Source organism: Homalodisca vitripennis, unplaced genomic scaffold (assembly GCF_021130785.1).
Source record: "Homalodisca vitripennis isolate AUS2020 unplaced genomic scaffold, UT_GWSS_2.1 ScUCBcl_3797;HRSCAF=9552, whole genome shotgun sequence".
NCBI classification, from domain to species: Eukaryota; Metazoa; Arthropoda; class Insecta; order Hemiptera; family Cicadellidae; genus Homalodisca; species Homalodisca vitripennis.
Genome location: NW_025779931.1, coordinates 1 through 23394, shown reverse-complemented (window position 1 = coordinate 23394; position 23394 = coordinate 1). Strand labels below are relative to the sequence as shown.

General features: G+C 33.5%; 1 protein-coding gene across 2 annotated transcripts; it reads left to right on the top strand.

Annotated features, from left to right (window-relative positions):
• Positions 1 to 1084: 1084 nt before the first annotated feature.
• Positions 1085 to 23018, top strand: LOC124372689 (sugar transporter SWEET1-like). 2 transcript variants are annotated; one of them, XM_046831099.1, is made up of 4 exons: positions 1085 to 1226; positions 2710 to 2829; positions 21659 to 21772; positions 22939 to 23018. In XM_046831099.1, the coding sequence occupies exons 1-3, from the start codon at positions 1089 to 1091 to the stop codon at positions 21668 to 21670; spliced, it is 270 nt and encodes an 89-aa protein (XP_046687055.1). In that variant the 5' UTR covers positions 1085 to 1088; the 3' UTR covers positions 21671 to 21772; positions 22939 to 23018. The 2 variants fall into 2 exon arrangements, with proteins under 2 accessions (XP_046687055.1, XP_046687054.1); XM_046831098.1 differs by lacking the exons at positions 21659 to 21772; positions 22939 to 23018 and adding an exon at positions 13723 to 13841.
• Positions 23019 to 23394: the final 376 nt, after the last annotated feature.

Here is a 23394-nt window from a genome sequence, read left to right as displayed (position 1 = left end):
TTCATAGCAAACATTAAATTGCTCAACCACACAAAATATGTTTAAATTCAGAACAGGCAATGGATTTTTAAGGACATTTACCAAAAATTAATTTTAAACCTGTAAGGTAAGGATCATATGACATCTATTATTTATTTACAAACAGCAAACACCATTATTATAAAGATATAAGAAATAATGGCTAGTACATGGTAATAATAATGTAGCGATGGTGAGAAGAGTTGATTCAATGTAGATGTTGAGTTTAGCTTCAGTTCACTTTCCTCTTAGTGCAGCGTCGGATACCAGACACTGTCACATATTTGACTCCTAAAATCTGGAAACATGTTTGTCTAAAGAGATAAAAAAAATCGGCACAACTAAGTGCACTAAGATGTTTTAGGCACGATCTCAAAGCAGGGTGGAGCAACCGAGTTTTCTACACAACACATAATATGTACAATATACATCTGTGCACCTGTTGAGACAAAGAGAATACCTCTTCAACTAGATTACACTATATCTTGTAGTCAAGGTGTCTCTGATTTCGAAACGATGTAAAGAGTTCATTTTGAGCTTTTTTGTCTCCTTCTTTTGTTTTAATCTATTCTGATGAAACATGACTTCAGATTCCAAGAGTCAAACCTGTAACAGCTTGAGATTTCAGACTGCACTAAGAGGAAGGTGAACTGGAGCTAAACTCAACATTTACATCTGTTATAATGAAACATGACATTTAATTGTTAAATAATTGATTTATGATGTTTAATATTTTTAAACGATAGAGTGAGGTTTGTTACATAATTATGTAACATTTTGTTTTTTATAATCAAAAATTGATTTTTAATATTAATATTAGAGTATGCAATTCTAAATCAAATAAATGATCAAATTTAAATAAAAAAAACTTTAGTATCAAAATTTACCCTAACTGCAATATACATGAAATTCATTTAACTAGTTCAAATTCCCCATCATTAGAAATAAACTAAAAACAAGGAGGTAAAGTTACAAATTATTAGATTTGTATTAATTAGTTTAATTACTATTATTACTATATTACTAATACTTAGTTTTTTATGATTGACAGGCAGAGGCTTCAAAAGTGCATGCTACGATGGTCAACCATATTGGTACCATTAACAGCTTATACACTCTACGAGGACAAGTCGCTGTTGGAAGCTAGGTTTGCCACAATTGTAACCGCTGTTACAATAAGTCTAATGCTGTACCATCTTTATGCTGTTGTAAGTTTGTCTGAAAAAGAGAGTTCCAATAATTGTCACCTCTGTAACAATAAGTTTAATGCTGCAACACATTTATGCCGATGTAACATACTGAAACAGCGATTCCCTAACATCATGTTGACGCCACTTGAAGACTATGTAAATAAAGAGATTTTTTACTTTGACTTTGATTCCAAATCAAATTCAAATCATCTTTATACATAATGTGCACACATGTTATACAATTAAAAAATCTTGAAGTTACATTACACTTATATATCTAGTTAAAGCACTTAATATAGTATAGTTAAAAAGGTTTAGACAGAAATTTTGACTTATAAAATCAAAACAACATGAATAACACAAACATTGCAGTCACAAAACTGCAATTTTTTTTGTAACCAAAATTTGCTTTGCCAAGTTATATTTGCAACCTTTAACTATTAATAAAAAGAAATCACGATTCAACATGTCACACTTGTGAATAGTTTGAAACAAAATAATATTTTTTGTAAAATATATTTTTATTAGTAAGTTGTAAAACCCTATTTGTATTATAATAGTTGATCTTATTCACTCCATGTATCAATAAAAATAATAGATATTAAATCCAACCCAGTAATTTAATCTAACTCTTTTAATTTACAAAATGAAACATTTGATAAATTTAAAACAAGTAATGATTCAAAATAAAGTTTTTCTGTTAACAAACAAATAATACAAAATCGAATGTACAAATATGATAAATTATCTTTATATTTCAATGTGTAAATGTTTAAATTGTACTCATAAACCATTGGCTTACATTTTTTTAATTAACAAACCCCCATCTCTTAACATTTGTAACCCTGGAAACGTTAGCATACCCATTTGTTGTCGATCAAGTAACTTCCTAAGTGCAATTGACACCAAAAGTGTCAATTAGTATTTTACCAGTAAAATCATTATTAACGGTCAAAGACCTTTAAATTATACATTAATTAAAAAGCCTTAGAGTTGTTTTTTATGTTTAGTGGTCTTGAATTTTCTTTTGTTCTATTTCTATTTGCCAATTTGTGTCATTTCCCTAGGTGTGATTTTTGTTTTTAATGTCTGTGCAATGGGGATTGTATTTATAAACAAATAGTTTTTCTTCTTTGTTCGGAAGTTTTTTATTCTAGTTGTAAAAAGATCATTACACTGTTCTAAGAAATTCAATCTATCAGTTAATTATTTTTTTAAATGTTTATTTATATCAATGGCTTGATAATTCTTGTACGAATTTTTGAACAAAGTTGGAATGTTGTATACAATATTCATTGTTCATAAGAGACTTTTCATGATGTTTTGGTGGGAATATGCATTTTGAGATCTGCCTTACTGAGCAGTTCGATTTAATTTCCCTTGAACTTCCCATGCTGGCTAATAAACATTACCCATGCTTTTCAGTTCCCTACAGAATTATTGTTTTTGTAAGTATTTCAGTGTATGTGATATGTACTATATTTCATTTCTTCAATTCCAGAAATACGTGATCGCATCAAAGAGTACAAAGGACCTGCCATTCCCGATAATAGTGTCAGCGCTCTGTGTCACGTTTCTGTGGACGTTGTACGGCATTGCGATAAACAAAGTAGCTCTCCAGGTGAGGAACTTATAGTTGTTCATTTCATACTGAAAGTAAAATGTCATTTATTAGTCAAAAAAAGAAAACCGTACGTATGTGACAATCTCAAAATATGTACAATAAGACAAAAACTAATTACGGGCTGACATGTTATAAGAAACAATGTGAGACAACTTTCATACTCTCATTAACCAAAATTAATTGCACACAGCTCAATATAAATAAAGTATGGAATAGTTATGATTCTCAATTATTCAATTCATAGTGGAATTGTCAGACTTCAATTCCTCAGCTCTTTTTACACAGTTCCTACTTTAATTTGTATGTTTATTTTAAGATAATACAATTTTTTGGTCATTTTTCATTGTTAAGTGAAAAAAATAGTGACACTTTGTTTCACAACTATGTAAACTGATGTTTCCGATGTATAGACTGAAAAAACATGTTAAAATAAACATAAACTTTTTACCGATTGTGACAAGCGGAAGTCAGAAATCACAACTTACTTGAATACTTACTTGAATACTTGAATACTTGTGATCTACGTCGCTGACCGACACTTGTCAGATAGACTGCGTCATTAATACACACAGTGTACAATAAATAGATAATTAAAACATGTAAAAATACATTACAAAATATTTACAAGATGGCGTACGACGTGAAAGTTAAAAAAGTGGCTCATGATTTAGTTCTTCCAGGGAGTACAGAGGCCTCTCAAGCAAACGATCCTTTAACACCTTTTTAAAATCTTCTCATTTCCAGTACTCGCACATTCTGCGGCAAAGTGTTAAAAAATCTTGATTGCAGACTGTGGGTAGGCCTTTTGAGTGCCACTGAGACGACAGCGGGGCATGTCGAGGTCCTGAGCTCGGCGGGTGTTATATTTATGCACGTTGTCTCTGGTCACAAAATCAGCCAAGTTCTCCCTAAGAAGCACCAGGGTGTTGAGGATGTACTGGCTGTATACGGTGAGAAACGCCGAGTTCCATAAAAAGGGGCCGGCAGTGTTCGCGCGTGGGGCCGATGATGTTAAGATTCTTAAGGCCTTTTTCTGCAGCAGCAATACATCCCGAACAGCCGCCGGGGAATGTCCCCACAGCACAATGCCATACATCAGGTGACTATGAAAAAGGGGCATGATACACAGTCAAAAGATAAGGTCTGGTTATCAAAGCCCTTAGCTTCCTCAGGAGGTAAATGACTCGAGAGAGTTTGGTACATACCTTTGATAAGTGGTCGTTCCAACTTAACTTAGAGTCCCAGCCAGAACCCCAACAGCTTTACCGCCTCCTGGAAGGGGACCCCAGTCTTCAGAGTGCAAAGCAGCGTCTGAGTTTTTTCTTCATTTATCTTAAGTCTATTACAGTTGAACCAATCTTTAGCCTCCTCTAGTAGGTAACTGGCTTCCAAACGTAGTTGGGTGATGTCGCTCCCTCTGCTCATCAGGGTCGTGTCGTCTGCAAATAACAAAGTTTGGTCGTTCATATGCAGGTCATTGATCATGATGGTGAACAAAAACGGCCCGAGAACAGATCCCTGTGGAACACCATGCAGGATACTTTTGGTGTTTGAAGAAGCCCCCATAAGTGGACACTAGCTGTTTACGATTGGACAAGTAATTGCAGACGCTGCTTAGCACTGTGCCCCCTATCCCGTATTTTCGTAACTTTGCTGACAAAAATTTCGTGGGAAAACTACGTCAAACGCTTTACTTAGATCACATAGACCAAGTAAAACGGAATCTCTGTCCTCAAAAGCTTCAGTAATCCTATCAACTAGGCTAAGCATGGCTGTTGTTGTTGAGCGTCCCCTTCTAAACCCATGTTGAGCGTCAAGTAGCAATTTGTTCTGCTCAAAGTACTCCATAAGTTGGGTTTTCATTATGGTTTCAAACACCTTGGAAAAGATAGGCACCAAGGAGATCGGACGAAAGTTAGATGGCAGCATGGGATCGCCCTTTTTAAAGACTGGTACTGTTCGAGAGGTTTTCAGAATCTCTGGAAATATCCCATTTCTGAGGCATGCATTAACAGTTAAAGTAAGAGGCCCTACAATCTCATTTATTACAGATTTCAAAATAAATGTAGACAACCCATGAACATCCTGGCTCCTTGAGTCCTTAAATCCCTAACCATGCTTAGTACTTCAATGGTACTCACCTCCTTCCACTTAATAAGCCTCAGTCCTGGTAATAGGGTCCATCATTGTTGCAACAGGGTCTGTCTGCACATCAGGCAAGCTTTGAAATGATGTTATCAGCTACATTGGCAAAATAATTATTGAACTCATCAGGAGTCGCCATAGTCATGGGGACAGGACCAGATTTCCTGTGACTGTTTACTATTTCCCAAGCAGACTTGCATGGATTGGAAGATTGTAAGATGTGGTTAGTATTACTGTTCTTTTTAGCCTCCTTGACCATCCAACTGTACTCCCTTTTCCTTTCACAGTACATTTTGTAATAAACATCCTTAAGAGCCAGGTTACCAGCACTCTTATGATAGTCATGAAGAAGCAAAACAGATGCACGCATTTTAGCAAGTTCAGGGGTGTACCATTGTTTAACCTTGGGTCCTCTGTTGGAGTAAAGATGGTTTAAGCTCATTATGCTTATGCTTGAAAAACTTTACAGGAAACAAAGAGTCGAATTTGTCCTTTAAATGTCAGAAAAAAGATTCAAAATTAGCAGCAGGGTCAATAGGTGTTTTGCTTAATTTCCACTGGGCATTCATTAATTCCCTACGTAGCAAGGACAGGTTATTTGAATTTATAACTCTCTTTTCAATCCTGTAATTAGCAAGCCAAGAATTGGTGCAGGGTCTTACCATGTCTGTTGAAATCGTCAGCACCACAGCTCCATGGTCAGCTACGAGGGGATTGACCACTTCAGTTTCTGTGTTCCACGAGTCAGCGTTAGTGGCCGCAGCGTCCAAACAAGCAGCCCACGGGTGGGCACACGAGATGTTATATAGAGACCGTAGCTACGCAGAAGGTTTGAGAATGCGGCCTCTTCTCTAGAGGGTATCTCCAAGTGTATATTGAAGTCGCCACAGAGAACTATATTCTTAACTTTAAGTTTGGACAAGTAGTTTAAGCACAAATCAAGCAGGTCAATAAAAATGCTCAAAGTCCCCAGATGGAGATCTGTACACTGATACAAGAATGGTGGACACATTAGACATCTCTACAGCTGTCAATTCCAAAACCATTTCAACACAATAAGCATCAAGATTAATTTGTTTGCAGTTTAATTTACTAGAGGAAAAAAAATGGCTACACCTCCGTTTTTATGATTACTACGGCAGTAGATGTTGGTAAGGCCTAGGTTACCCAAGGTCTGGTAACAACAACTTTCCTCATAAGTTAACCAATGTTCGGATAAACATAGTACTTCACAATTTACTTCTTGAATAAACAGAGTTATTAGATCACACTTATTTTTAATACACTGAACATTTAGGCTGGCAATTTTTAGTTTACTAGTAGGCCTACATTGTCTATTTACATCAGAACTAGGCCTAGGCCCTAAAAGTTTGTTAACATGTCTTGGGTCGTTAATTGTAAGATTTAAGTCCTTAAGCGGCTCCTCTGCCATGGGCCTAATCCTAAAAAAATTTTCACCAGAGGCTGGGAGTGTACTATCAAGCCTATTTCGAGTTGGCCTACCTCTACGAAAACTGTAGTTACAAACCAAAAGACCCTCGGGCCAGATGTCAGGTTTCAACAGTTTGTCCTTGTCTTCAAATGGGATACTTATTTTGTATGACCTGTATCCCGGGAACTTCGTTTTCACCTCTTCACAATCAACTTCACCAGTACAATATTGTTTGACGTGTTCAGTAATTTCACTCGATGTAACTTTCATTCCTAGACGGGACACAAACAAAACGGCTTTCTTGCCGGCCGGTGTAATGGTGGCGGAGTGATTTTTGGACGTACCAACAATGACCTCACTTGATGATTTTATTCTTTCAGGTTTCATTTTATTTTCATTCCTGACTACAGTTCGAGTTATATTTCGTTGGTTGCGCCCTTGTCTGTACAGTTTTCCATTTATTTACATTTTCGGACGACATGTTAGATTTGGAACTACTTTCCATGACCGTTTCGTCCTCAATAGGTTTGACATAGCCACCGGTTTGATCCATGATTTCGTGTTCGTCCATTACATCAATGACGTCACTGCTACTACAATTCGGTGATAACGCAGAAGACAATGTCCTAGGCCCTATTTGAAACATTTTCAATTTTAGAAACTCTGGCATTTAATTTTAACAAATTTTCACTTATAGTTGTCAATTCATCGAGTACAATAGATAGACTTGCCTTCCCATCCTCTTCGCTATTTGCAACAGGTTGATCAGACTTGTTCTCTATCATCTTCTTAACCTCAATACGGCATGGTTCGCAGTACCACGATATTTTTTTATGGATACTTCTAAGATTTGCAAAATCCTTTGCTGATAATCCGACACACGCTGTATGATACCACTTTTTGCAAAAAGCATAGCACCCCACTGAGTTTTGCCGGTCCGTAACGGGTTTATCACACACAGTACAAATTTGAGCCACTTTTGTCGTCGGCGCCATCTTGATTCCCAAACATGTTGTGTGTGTATATTCCATGCACTCTATCTCTAAAACATTGTTTGAATAAAACAATACTAATTATTACAAACAGAACTAAATAATACAGTTCACAACATGCCTCCTCGCAATAACCAATTACTGACAAGGGATCAATGGCCAGTAGTAAATTATGATTGTCAAATCAGAAATCACAAGCAGTCCGAATGGAATTTTTATTGGTTTACGAGATATTGAAGTGAAGGGTTGATTGATAGGTGTAGTTTACTGTGAAGGATGGTTGCTATGAGTGGGTGGAGCTCCTTTAGTATTAAAGATTTTTTTAAATCTAAATGCTAGGAAGTACCATCTCCAGCCCGTGATAACTGGGAGAAACTAGAACAGAACAAGCCTCTCCTTCTTCTAAGATGGCTTGTCTGAGATAGTGCCCCACATCGCTCTTTATGATGGACACATATGGAACCTTGGCAGAAGGTGACCCCAACCCTCATCCTTGTCAATTCTGAATATCTTATTTATCTGAAAGAAGCCCAGTCATGAAAGAAGTCCTTATAGGACTAAGTGCAATTCAATCAAGTTTATTCTTTCTAGCACAGCTTCTAAAAGTATGTTTCCACACATAACCAAAATGTATAACGAGCATAACAGCATGAGCTATGAATGTACGAGTACAACCATACAATGAATGAATGTACAGTATTTTGTCAAATATCATTAATTTAAACTAAGAGTATAGTAAGTTTTAAAAGGCTCATTTTGGGACTTCTTATCTATATTTTCAACTCAGTTACTACTTTCTTACTGTAGCAGTAAATATTTTATGAACATACTTGTAATTTGAAACAGCTCCAACAATGGAAAGCAAAATGGAATGCTCAACACTGTCAAACACATTTGACATGTCCATAACAATTCCTACTGCACTTACACATCTATCAATAGACTCTATTACAAGTTTCTAAAAATGAAATTACTACAGACAAAACTAACTTTTCTTCACGAAATCCATGTTGCATGTCATCAAGGATATGATATTTTTCTAAATATTCATAATATCATATGTGCATGGCCTTTTCCAAAAATTTTGAAATTACTGGACACAAGATATTGGCCTTTAATTTTTCAAGTCTTTCTCATTACCTTTTTTGTCTATATGTATTATTTTGGATAGTTTAAGCTTCTCAGGAAATAAGCCTGATACTAGAGAAGAATTAACCAAATGAGCCAAAACTTTACACAATCATGATTTAGCTGCTTTTATTACTGTCATTGGGATCTTACATCACAAAGGTTACAACAACTTTAGCAATACCATTACAAGCACTTTAAACTGTGCTTGTCCACACAGAAAATCTCGGATTATCCAGAGAGTGCATACACAAATTACTTACAATGAAAAAACAAAGATCCTAAAAGAAGAATTTCTTAAGGCACAGGAATAGTACAGACTATCAGGAAACCAGAAACAAAAAACTGAAGCAACCGGAAAAAATAAATCTTATGACTTGAAGCAAGCACTGAACACATCTGTCAGGCTAGCAACAAGAGCAAAGCAATATGGGAAATTATAAATAGCGAACAGAAAGCAGCCCATGCAGCTCAGCCAGTATCTATGAAATGCTTAACAATGGGTGGCAAAAGGTTACAGATGTCGCAGAAACTGCAAATAATATTAACTCATTTTTTATAGAACTTCAGAAGAGACATTCAGCAACCAAATGAGTTGTAACTATTTCCAGGGAAACCTCATTGAAATTGAAACCCCTTTGCCTATGCTTCTCTCTGCAACAACTGAAGAGATACAAACAGTTATAAATTCCATTAAGTCTAAACCATCAACTAAAATATTGATAACATATAAAAAATTATCAAACTCTGTGGGAAAACACTTTTGAATCTTGTTTTAGCTATTTGTAACATGTCCCTTAAACAAGGCATAATCTCCTCCAGACTTAAAAAATGCTAAAATATATCCAAAACAAACAAGGAAATAAATATGAACCAGCCAACTACCAACCCATCTCCCTTCTACCTACTGCCTAAAAATTATTGAAAATTAGTTTTTAAAGATTACTTACACATTTTCAAGAAATAACCTCTTAACAAACAAACAACATGGCTTCACAAAAGGAAAGGCAACGACAACTGTGATTGCTGATCTAGTGGAGTTTATAAGTCTGGGGTACTCCTACCTTGTATTATAACTGTGTAGCATATTTCTATGTAAATTCATTATTCTTAGAAGAAAAAACTGAGAAGCTCTAAAATTACAGAATATAAATTTAATAATATTTCCATGGCAGTCTTACAGAGTTTTAGAGTTGCAATTTAGTTACCTAAACTCTATCTAATAAGAATAGCAAATACTTCATTTCGGAAGAAAACATTCACAAAAATCAAGACATTGTGCAGAAGAAATTTGTGTGCATTTTGTTGAAGATGAGGGGCCCACTTCCCTTAATTCTACTCTCTATATTAAATCTGCTCCATGATTCTGAATTTTTGCCGATTCTGGAATTTTAATTCAAAGTAACACTAAATTTTTATATTCCGGTTTAAAACAAACTTTTGGTCTACAAACCTGTTATGTTTCACAACAAACCTTGTTTATTTTCGAGGTTCCAGACCGGTTTGCATTCTGTGTTTTTTGCATTTGAGCTAAGTCTGTTTAGCTATCTATCCAAGGCAAACCAACCATCAGGAAGTAGGAGCAGAAGTCTGGTGACACCATCGGATTCTACGAAAAGAAAGTTGGAAACTGTTTGTAGTTTTATTGTTAATTTGATTAAATTTTTTATTTATTATAACGCATTTGCTATTCTTTCCTTTCTTAAATTTTGGTATATAAGAGTGGTTTCCCCTTGTGCGAGATTGTACATTTTTTTCTCTAACCCTCATGGCCTCAGATGGACAAGAGAAATTAGCGAGGGCCATCCGGAGAAAGTAGTACCCGTTTTCCGCCGCGTGAGGCGCTGGCGACTGCGAGTAGCCGGCTCCGGTCAATGGGTCAGATCTTGCTTCAGTGGCTTGTCTGCCTTCTCTGTTACAAGGTTTCCGTGTCGCTAGCAATGCCCTGTGTTGTTTCTGTGGCAGTCCATAATGTTTAAAAAAATTGAAAACGCCGCCCATGTTGTGAATGGTGAGGGCTGTAATAAAATTCCCCCAACGCAAGAAACGTTCGGACCTTGTGATTATTCATCGCCAATTAAAAGGAAGTGTATGGGAAGACAATGTGATGGAAGGAGTCATCTGTTCGCGCGCTCGGGTGTCGTAATGAAACTTTGGGAGGGGGAACACATCGACACTCGACGATGAGCGTTCAAGGGAGACCATCTGTCATGACAGATCAACTGCTGAGGTCAGTAGACCGAATTTCAGGTGAGGAACGATCAGCGCGTCACAGTCCACAATTGATGACATCTGTGAACATTTCCCCAATGTTTTCTTCTCGAACATTTGTTCATGACTAAATTGTCATAGACGATCTCTGCATAATTCAAAATATTTGTGCAAGGTTGGGTTCACTTCGCATGCTTACAGATGAGCACAAAACCTAAGCGTATGGATGCTAGAGCATTCACAAATTTTTTGAACTGTTATTTCTGTTGATAAGCAGACACGTTCTTGAATTCGCATAGTTACTGGTGAATGGAAAACGTGGGTTTGTTATACTTAACCTGAGAGTAAACGACAGTCAATGGAGTTGGCATAATAACTCAATTCACCAAAGAAACCAAAAAAATCAAGACTGTTCTGTCCACCAGGAAAAACTTATGGCAAACCATTTTCTTAGGATCCGACATGGGGTACTTGAGCTTATTGATTTTATGGCCCGTGGGAGACACTATTAACGCTAATGCGTATTGTTGAAACATTAAAGAAATTAACGGCGGGCAATACAAAAATCTGACGGAGAGGTCTATTGTCCTGATGGCGTCAATTCTTCCTCCATGACAATTGCCAGGAGGCCTTCATTGCAGCGGGGATAAACACAACAACATCTGCAGCAATTCAATTGGGAAATTTTTGACCCATCCACCGTTTAGCCCGGATTTGGCCCCTTCTGATTTTCATCCTCTTTAACAAAATTAGAGTTTTTTTGGGCGGGAAAAAGAGTTTGACAGCGATGAAGACACTTAGAAAGAAAGGCGTGGACTACGTATTTCAATCGGGCTGGCGCTGAGGAATTATGACGAGGAATACAAAAACTCGTCCAACGCGTTATGATACAAATGCTTAAATTTGCCTTGGAGAGTTTTGCGGTAGAAGTAGTTTAAGGTAACGCTCTATTCAATTAAAAATGTTTATATTTGTTTAATATTTACTTCTATGTCTTTATTTCACACAAACGGGTACTGACTTTACGGATGGCCCTGATATATTGTGGTTGATCCAAAACTACCAGATTTTAGTTGTAATTCGAACAGTACCTGTTTTGAAACACAAAAAAAGATGTTTTTATTAAAATGCCTTTTGGAATTTACAACATGGTTTGCTCGAGGGGAGAACCACATTGGACTGTGATTATGCTAGTTTAAAAAGAAGTAATTCCATCCGAATGCTGTAAATTTGAGGTCATACTAATGAGCGCTCAGGACTGCCTCTGTGTGAGTGAGTGGCTTGGGTAGTAATTTTTGAATTATAACGATCAAAGGGTTATGTGGAACAGCCCTAGTGGTCAGAACTAAACTGAAAATAATCCCCCCAGAACGCGCACACTTTGATGAATGGTTATCTCCAGTGTAATCAAGGACAAAGTCAAAGCCCATTGAAAATGTTGTAGAGATTTATGTAATTGAATTCATAATAAGTGAACTATATTGAACAAAATCATATTTCCAAATTGGATTGTAAGTCAATTAACACAAAACATTACAAAACACATGTGTTTTAAAAATAGGGTTTATTTGCTTATAATGTTTATTTTTTGTTTTAAAGGGTTTCAGATGATGTGAGTTTGTAAATGAAATGAAAACAGTTTACAAGTACATTAATAACATGCCAATGTCCAAGAAGTTATTCAGTTGATGTGTAAAAGAAATGTCTAAAATAATAATTATCATGTTAATTTTGACCATTTCGTACAAACAGCCACATGTGAAAATCCCTTTACTGTTTTCCTGTCAACCAACTGAAAAAACAATCCCAGTTTGTTAATCCCATAGTCCAAAATTCTGTGTTTCATAAATGTGCACAAGGTACAAAAGAATAGTGCCAATTTTCAAATATTAACTGTATTGGTTACCAAAGCTATGACATAAAGTGTGAAATAGAATTTACTTTAAAAATAGGCATCTAAGGTATAAAAATTATATAAAACTCTGTGGAATAAAACACTTTTGCCTCCGTATTTTAGCTATTTGTAAACATATCTTCCTTAAATTAGGGTATCTTTCCCTCTAGACTTAAAAACTGCTAATATTATTATCCCATACATAAACAGGGCAAGAAAGATGAACCAGTTTTAACTACCAAACCCATCTCCCTTCTATCTAGCTGTGCCTCAAAAAATTATTGAAAAAGTAACTTTTTAAAGATTGCTTCTACACCTTCAAGAAATAAACCTCTTAATCAAAGAAACAACATGGCTTCTCAAAAGGGAAAGGTCAACAACTATGATTGCTGATCTAGTTTGAATATATAATGGACAAATAAAATCCTTTTTTTTTGTCAACCAATGGCATGTTGGAGTTCCAACCACTAAATGGAGTCAGGCAAACAACTGTTCTCCAGTGTATTACTTGAGCCTCGAGCAAGGCATATCGACTGCTTTGGCCACCTATCTAATTTTGGCCAAATTAAAAAGTCTAGGGAGTACTCCTACCTTTCTTGTATTATAAACTGTGTAGCCTATTGCTATTGTAATATTAATTTCACTATTCTTAAAACATATAAACTGAGAACCTCTAAAAATTACAGAATATTAAAGTTTAATAATTATTTTCATAGATGGTGCTCTTACAACAGTTTAGCTTAATCAGCAAGCTGGTCTGATGAATCGTTTTGAAATTACTTTTTAGAGTTGTAATTTATTTACCCAAACTCTTTCTATGAGAAGAGCAAATACTTCATTTAGTGAGAAAAATATTCACGGAATCAAGACGCCAAATTGTTTTAGAAGATTAATTTGTGTTTTAGGTGTGTTGAAGACATGAGGGCCCACTTCCCTTAATTCTATCTCTATTAATTAACTGCTCCATGATTCTGAATTTTTGCGATTCTGGAATTTAAATTACTCAAAGTAAACACTAAATTTTTATGTTCGTTTAACAATTTTGCCAACAAACCTGTTATGTTTCAAACAAGCTTGTTTATTTTCAGGTTCAGACCGGTTTTTGCGTTCTGTGTTTGTGCATTTGAACTAAGTCTATTTGCTGTCTATCCAAGCAAACCAACATCAGGGTCGGAGCAGAAGTCTGGTGAAACCTCGGATTCTAAGAAAGAAAGTTAAACTGTTTGTAGTTTTGTTGTTAATTTGAATAAATTTTTTATTTTATAACATTTGCTATTCTTTCCTTCTTAAATTTTGTATAGAGAGTGGTTTCCCTTGTATATTATATAACTTAGTACATTTTTTTCTCTCATCCTTTTGTACAAGAGACATTATATTTGTGGTGGTCCAAACAACCAAATTGTGGTTGTAATTCAAAGTACCTGTTTTGAAATACAAAAAGATGTTTTTATTAAAATGCCTATTGGAATTTACAAGTGGTTTGCTGAGGGAGAAGACATTGGTTGTGATTATACTATTTGTAAAAGAAGTAACTCATCCAGTGCTGTAAATTGAGACATACAAAAAAAATGTGCGCTCAGACTGTCATCTGTGGAGTGAGAGGCTCAGGTAGTAAATATTTGAATAGTAACGATCAAAGTTATGTGGCACAGCCCTAGCGTCAAAACTCAGAGGTGACCGAAATAATCCCTTAGAACTCAGCACACTTTGATGAATGGTTATCTCGAGTGTAACAAGGACAGTCATATAATCCATTGGTCAGTCAATAGCAGGAGATGTACTCACCCAGGGTGACCAGATGCAAATTCCTAAAAAGGGGACTTATGGGGGTGAAAAAGAAGACATAAAAACAAAAAGGAGGGCAATATTAAATATTCTTATAAACTTTGTGAAAAAAAAATGTATTTATATATTATTATAAAAACACAAATTATAAATTAGTATTGTATTGCTTGTAATCCAAATAATAAACTCTAATAGGATTGTTTTTACTTATAAAACCATGAAATAAAAGAATTCATATTATTAAATTGTATATTGATGGATAAAAGTACATTGTAGGCTATTATTTTGTATATAGCATAAGATTTAATGAATTATTATTAGAATTTTTCTTTTTTATAATTATAACTAACTTGAAACAAAATATTAAAAATTATGTTAAAGATAATATTTGTAAAATAATTGGAATTAATTTATTTCATTAATTCATTACATTATTAGTAAACAATATTCACAGACATATATAAGCAAGATTATCACTATAACAGAGAAATATATAATGTATTGTTAAAAAATTCATAGTACATGAAAAGGAAATCAAGGGGTAGTAGTGTCAGAGCGTCTGAGCGGATAGAAGCAACAGTGAGTCAGTGACACTATACACAACACTCAACATACAACTTATTCTAACAGCAGTTCACATGCCATGGCATTTACATGTGTGCTGCAATAATGTTTAATGGCCTATCTTTGGGACTTTGAAAATTGGAAGAACTCCAATGCTAACTATTTTTTAAACATTTAAGTGTTCGCTAAAAAGCCGGACATTTTACATAATTTTCAAAAGTCAGAAGGACAAACATTACAAAGGAGGACATGTCCTCCTAAAGCCGGGCGTCTGGTCCCCCTGTACTCACCATCATGAACATTTTCCCTCTGTTCAATGAACATTTCTCATCAACAAAGATATCTTTAAATTGATATTCTTCATCATCGTAAACAGTACAAACGTGGTGATAAATTTCTGCTCAAAGTTCCATTATTTGCTATTATAAAATTAATGAGACACTGCAGTCTCATTACTGACAGGCAACAAAATATGGAGTCCTGACTGTAATTAGCTCACACAGGGATAAGTGGATCAGTTCAAGGTCATAGAACTGTTATCACTAGCACAAGTTAGAGAAAATTACTTTTTGAAAACCCCTTGTATTATACAAACTAGATTTTTTATTTATGCTCTGATAACTTTGACATAATGGATTTATGAAGATTCTTGGAATATTTGAAAGATTAATTACTTTAATACCACTAGTATACTATTACAAATTTTCCAAGATTAATTTTATTTTTGCAAGGCCTTTGGAATCAAAGATTCCATCATCAGGCAACTCCATATATATATATATATATATATATATTATATATATATATATATATATATATATATATAAAATTCATTTGTAAAGTTGTGATAATGATAATTAAATGATGATGGAGTCTTTCATTTTGGAAGGTCTTACAGAAATCAAAATTAATATTGGAAAATGTGTAATCATTTACTAGTGACATTGAAAAAAATCTATTTAGAAATAGATTAATTCTTGTTTTGAATGCGTTCTAGCGTTATAAACAATAAATATTTTTTAATTCCGTTCATTCTTTATTATAAATAATGACGAATATCATGTAACCTATTTCCAAGTAAATTTTGAATTTAGTATGATATAATTTTTTAATTGTCTTTCTCCTCTTGAAAATTCTGTTCCTAATATGTAATTGTTTTTTAAAGTTTAGAACAACTAAATCTATTTTACTTTACATTACATTATTTGTAATGTAGAGTATGGTGCAACAAACAAATTTAAAGTTTTTAATTATTGCAAGATTTTAATATTTGTTAGTTCAATTCAAATTTAAAGTCAACCTGAACAAGGACAAGCTGCTAATTATCACAAGAGAGAGAGAAAGAGAGAGACAGAGATTATCCAAGGTCATAGTAGTTATTTGGTAAGTACTTTCTTTAATTAGCTTCAGTCCTTTTTTTAGCAACACAAAGTGTTAGAACATGTTAACAGTGTTTAGGTTTGTAATATTTCTTTATACAACAATAAAAACTTGAAAAGGTCAAACAAATATTAATTTGTGGTGTGTATATAAATGGGTGCATTAAGGTGTGAAAACAGTTACCCAGTACAGTTATTTTTAGCTCTATAAGGCTAAAAATTACTCTATAACTTATTACATTTACTGCAAAATATTAATGATAATATTTTTGGTTATGCTAATATTTTTAATTTTAGCTATTTTTTGACAGGATATTCTTATATAGTTAACAGAATTGGTGTAGAATCGTCTTTTCCCTTAGATGTGGCTCTCTATTAGTTCATGAATCTTATGATGCATGCACACAAGTGTACATGTATATACACACATAAATGTTGCCAAATTTGAAACCCAAAATATTATTATTATTTATTAGCATCTGAGCACTTATGTTATAAAACAGTTCTCAAGAATTAAATAGTAGTTCAATTTTTATTAACAACATCCAATAATAGTTAATGAGGAGAAGGTAGAGCATTGAATTACTCTCTATCCATTTGTTTTATAGAACGTGATATTACCCTCATGACAGAATTTCCAGGAGGTTTTTTGTATTTTCTCCGATCTAGCCTCGAGAACCCAAAACCAGCATAACACAATAATTGATATATATTTATTATATGACTGTATGGGCTTAGGTAATATAACATAAGCTCGTGATCATGGCAACTGCTATAATTTTTTAATAGATCCACACTAAAATTGTATATAGTTAATATTTGCACATAGCTTGGATTAATTCATTAGCCAATGCAATGTTTTCTAGATGGTGGTCATTTGTATTTAAGCAGACATTTTTAACTTAAACTAATTTCAAATACAGACCCAAAAGGACATTTTTTTAATATTATGTAGTAAAAGACAACTTTTATACTTGCAAATTTTAAACATCAAAGATTATAAAATTAATGGTTGCAATTTAATTAAGCTATGATATGCATTGTACAGCAAAACAAAAACGTTATTTATTCTTCTGTGGTTATTTACAATAAAGTTTATTTTATGTGGATTTGATATCTTACAGGGGTTTCAGATACTGAACTTGCAAAGTTTGAGTACTACACAGAAACACTATGGAAATAATAGTGAACACTATAATTTCCATAATTTCTAGCCAATCTAACTTAACTTGGTATTAAGACAGTAGTTTACATTTCTTGAATATTATGTTCATTACCTTGTCTCAAACAATAAAAGATTTGAGGATGGCAGCCATTTACATTTATGCAATTTTTTATCTTGTATATTTTACAATGTAAATCAAATTTATCAAGCAAATATTTTCTTTTTTTTAATTGTCAAGTAACTTTTATTGTCGATATTTTTTTATTAAGGTTTGTTGGTGGCAACCATTGAAAGGTTGTAGGATTATATAATTGAATCATAATAAGTGAACATATCTACAAACATATTTTAAATTGATTGTAAAGTCAATTCACACAAAACATACAAACACATGTGTTTTAAAAATAGGTTTATATACTTATAATGTTATTTTTTTGTTTAAAGTTTCAAGATGATGGAGTTTGTAAATAAATTAAACAGTTACAAGTACATTAATAACATGCCAACGTCAAGAGTTATCAATGATGTGTAAAAGAAATGTCTAAAATAATAATACATGGTAATTTTGATATTTCGTAGGACAGCCACATGTGAAATCCCTTTACTGTTTCCTGTCAACTAACTGAAACAATCCCAGTTGTTAATCCATTGTTAAATTCTGTTGTTTCATAATGTGCACAAGGTACAAAGAATAGTGGAGTTTCAAATATTAACTGGTTTCTTACCAAGCATGACATAAAGTGTGAAATAGAATTCACTTTAAAAATAGGCATCTACGTATTGTACAGATCTTTTTTACTATAAACAATAACATTTTTCAATCCTGATAATACTTGCCATAAGTCCTTTTTCAATGAATGCTATTAATATTTAAAATAAACGAAATGACAGAAGGCTTGTTGAACTTTGAGATTTTTAAAATAAATTCTTGATACTTTGATTAAAATCCAAATTTAATCTTATGAAAGTCACATATGTAATCCAATGACAAGTGGGTCCTTCCTTGCCTATTATGATAAGAACAGGGCCTCTTGAAGTATGGCACATCAATGATTTTAGACATCACTGACAAACATCTGATAAGACAAGAGCATATTACCTAACCTTACTCTTCCCACCTAAAGTATTTTAAGAAACTGATAATTGGTTGTCACTCTGAACGTATGAAGTCATATATACTTGATTTGTGATATTATATTGATAAATTACCTGTTTTCGTTAGAAATTGTTTCACATCAGGTATTTATGTAGAATGTTTTTAAGTTGAACAGTATTTTTTAACTTTAGTTTTGTATGCAAAATTATATTAGCTATTTGAATCATGGTGTAATTTTAAAATAACTATCTGTCAAAGACTAGAAAAATTTCAAACTTATGTCCCATATTGCCTCCTTAGCATAAGGGAAATTGTATGACAGACAAGGAGCAATTAAGGTATGGTAGTCAATAGCGTGTCTAAGGATGATCAAATGGGTGGGGGAGGTGGGTTACCAGTATTAATTTTCCGTACTTCCTAGTCAAGCTGGAATATGGCAGCACTCACCTGGAATATGTTTATATAGTTTATTAAAAATTGTAACTTTGACAGCCATCTGAGAGCATATTGTTCTTATTTTATGCTCTGAAAAAAGCAGCTATGACTTAAGCAAAAATTGTACTTTTTGGAGACCACCCGTTAACACAATTTCAAGAATACAAGGCTATATTAAATTGAATAACAGAGAGGCTTGAGAAAATGGTTTAATCTTAAGCACCACAAAGACACATCCTCCACTTTTTACTGAGAACTTATGCATTATGAAATGGGCTGCTACTATTAATATATTTTACTTGAAAATATGGGCGTATATTTGTATAACTTAAATAATATCTATTTTATACTGGCTGATTCACAAATATATGGAGAAAAGGCTCATCTACATGTAAAAATAATGAAAATAATTTATATAAACATTGGTCCGGAAATGATTCGTTAGCGAGTTACAGCTTAGCGAAAGATTTCGCCCGGATTTTAGCTCACCATGTAAAATAAGGTCTCCTTGAAATTCTGGTAAGATAGATTAAGAATTCAATCATTCCTAATGGTTTTTTGACCTGATAAATTGGAAAAAACATACGTCTCAGAACTGTAAGTTAAGTAGTTTTTGAGAAAACCTGTCTCAACTACAAAAAATGGAGTGAAAAAAACATCTTTTTCGTCTTTGGGGAACAATACTATGTTATTTTACCAAGAAATTAATCAAAATTTTATTCTAAACAAAAACTGTGTAAATAGAGTACACAGAAGCTAATTAGATAATGCCTAAAGATGAAAAACTGTATTTTTTCACTCCATGTATTGCATTTGACAGTGGTTGAATTGATTTAAATAAAACATGTTCTTGTGTGTAAAATAAAACATAAAATATACGAACTTTAAGTTTTTGTACACATTTGATTAAAATATGTTATAAAATAAATTAAACGGCTTATTGAATAACTTCTAATAATATCAGACATTGACTGCCAAAGGGGTGAAAGCTCATAATTTTATTTTTATAGGTAGATTAATAATTATAAAACACATTTTTATAAGCATCTAATTTTGTATATGTCTTAAACAAGTTTGATTAAAACAATACCAGGAAATATGTAACATTAAAAGTGAATGAAGTTCAATTTCTTTTAAGAAATAGTATATTTTTAAAATAAGCAAATCGAAAGGTTTTAATACTTTTTATTTATGTAATATTTTTTATTACTACTGTTACTACCTGTAATCATTATTAACATAAGTCACGAACACATGACTAGTACTAACAATGAAAATAATCAGAACTATGTTAAGACTATTACAAATTAGCTGTTCAAAGAGAGAGACGATCAGTAGGCTTTCAAGGCCATTACTTCCTGTCTCTCTCGTCTGAAGTGCAGGAAGTGTGGAAGCAAACAAAATTACCAAGCATAAGTCTTGTTTTGCTATGTCAGCTGATGTAGTTGAAATATCAAAATAAATAAAAACAAAACTTAAACTGTGATACATGGTTCCATTATGAGTATACTCCCAGTTTAACGCAAGTTAAAATATACCTTGAATATTTTGTATCAATGGGGGGGGTGTTACAACTGCCAAACTTCCCGCTCCTGTGGATACTCGTGAATACTACGATGGTGGTATAAATGTAGGTTGTGGAAGTTAGGTAAAGAGGAGAGAATAATAGAACAGCAAAAAGCACTTTCAAGTTGAGTACACTCATTTGTGTCATCCAGTTGTGTTTTTCGACATCAACACCCAGCCGATTTAGTTGCATAAATAGGGTTCTAGGGATTCATGACATGATCAGAATCAGTAAAAAGACTAAATTTATCTAGAAATTCGCTCAGCCAATGTTTGTAAAGGAATAGAGGCAATACCTTCTTCCTGTCTGTCACAAAATAGAAGGTGTCATGGATTATAGTCACAAAGTAGTGAGCCTAAGTCCCACCAGTCATCACCAGGGATGACCCCATCAGCCTGTTTTTCCCAGCAACTAAGAGGCATATTTGAGCTGAGTGGAGAAAAGTAAATATGAAAAATAGCTAAATTGTCGGGTGTGGCAACAATATTTGGACCAGGTAGTGAAAGGCTGTTACTAATTCAGACCTATGGTACTGTCTCAATAAATGTGAATACAGCTCTTCCGCTGACATTATTTGCTTGCTGGCGATCTGTACTTAATACAAAAAAACCTCACCACAGGGATTGGAGAATTTACTTTTTAGCAATCATTGGACTCAATACTTTAAAGCAAGAAGACTTCAAAGTGGTCAAGAAATACACTACTACAGCTTACAACACAAAAGAGACTAGGGTTACCTTATCCATAGGAAACAAGTGACCAGTTGCAGTTTGTCAGCATTAAGTAGTTGCTGAGGTGAGGTAAACTCAAAAATGGTAGTTTTGTCTCAGACATTGTGAGGTCAATCTGTTATACCGATTAGAAAATACATAAACACAGAGAGCAATATCACCCCAACGCTGGTGGCTTATTAAAGATTTTACAAGGTAAACAAACCACACAAACAATTTATCTTATTATGTGCAGTACAATAACCAATGGATAATGTTCATTAACTTCACTGTTTGATACCTCAATGACAATTTTGTTTCAGTGTATTAAATAAAAGCAAACAACCTGATAACTAACCAAGATGGTTTTAGAGGCATACCGAGGAGTCCTTGCTACTGCAGCAAGCAGCTTCTTTTGGCCTTTTGCTGGCACCAGCGTGAGTATTATTAAAAAGTGTTTATTTGTTGCCAATCAATATTGATTTGTATAGCACTTCTTCTATACTTCTATGATCCTTCGAGATTGTTTACTATTTAATATATATATTCTTCAGAAAGAAAAAAATTAAATTGGTTTTAGCTTCAATATATATTATATTTGTGGTTTGCATGCAATTTTTTATTGAGAACAGGTGGGCAAATTCTCTTGAATGATATTTTTAACTCTCCTGATATAAGTGATAGCCACCAAAAGATATTCTAACCTCCTGATCCATTCAAAATTTAAATTTAAAGAGCAGTTTTTTGGGAATCTGCGGTTGGAGAGTGAAACAGTTTTTATAAATAACTGTGAAATAACTTGAATTTCTCACCAATATTCTACGATGAATAGAATATTCTATGATGTTCTGTTTCTGAAATAGCTCCAACAATTTCAGTAACAATTGAAAACTATTTCAGGCCAGTGTGGAGGAATCCTAGTCGAATATAATCTTTATGGAAAATATCGACTCGCTCAGCTTTTTTGAAGCATATTTTATCTGGAGCTGCCAATTAAGAGTTGTCATTCAGTTTTATTCTCAGAAATGCTGTGTGTGTTAGAAAATTGCACAAATATCTCCACTTTTCAATCTAATATTAGAACAAGCATCTGTTTTGGAATAGGATGCGTGAAATTTAAGAAATGTGTTTTAGAACTCTTCAATTTCAAACCATTGCTCTTAAAACTACTTTATACATTTTGTGATAGAATTATCAGTTAATTTTTCCGAGTAATAACTAATTTCTATTGATTGCTAAACAAATTAGTATCAGTTTTGAATACTTGGGAGGGAGGTCGTTTACGAAAATTTAAAAATAAAATAGGATCAAGTATAGAAACCCTGTGGCACACTAGAAATCACTGGTCTCCATTCTGCTCCAAGAAAAAAATTTTACCTTGAACATCTGAAATCTGTTTTTAATTAAGTATTACTGAACACAAATGAATTATTATTTTTCAGCCATTATCAAATTTTTTAATTACAAAAGTAAACAGTTCATGCTTCATCACTATCAAAGGTTCTAGATAAATCACAAAAAATAGTTTAAATTATACAAACAACCTCAATGAATCTCAAATGATCTCTAAATACTAATTGAGATAATATTTTTGGAATTCCAGATTTCTTTGCATACAAATATGGACAAGGGGGTCATCAAAGGGTTATTCCGTTTGCTCCACTAATGGAATCAATGGCCAGGTAATATAATGTAATAATTATGTAAAATGGAATTCATAAATAGTTACATTTATATTCTAGGAGCCGAAAGCCAACTTGCACTGTGTAAGCACAGAAATCTGGTTTTTCCTTGAAATTTATAAAGGAAATTTGTTTTTAAAAAGAAACTGATCTTCAGCCACACTGGTTTTTTGGAGGTTGAAATTAGAGGGTATCAATAAATTGTAACACAGATTATGTTTTCTTCTGGCTTGATACACTTAAAACTAATTGTCACGACACATAAATAATAATTATATGACTGTTAAGACAATGAGACAAAGAAACTAAAAATTACCACTTTAAGGGCCTGAAATAGGTTAACAATTAATTTTTTTCAGAGGAAGTCAAAGGCAACC

What these genes read in the sequence shown, in the direction of transcription:
- LOC124372689 (XM_046831098.1), top strand. Translation starts at nt 1,089, where the DNA reads ATGCTACGATGGTCAACCATATTGGTACCATTAACAGCTTATACACTC. An exon ending in TGTACCATCTTTATGCTGTT is followed by an intron (nt 1,227 to 2,709) that starts GTAAGTTTGTCT and finishes CTTCAATTCCAG; the next exon opens with AAATACGTGATCGCATCAAA. An exon ending in TAAACAAAGTAGCTCTCCAG is followed by an intron (nt 2,830 to 13,722) that starts GTGAGGAACTTA and finishes GTTTATTTTCAG; the next exon opens with GTTCAGACCGGTTTTTGCGT.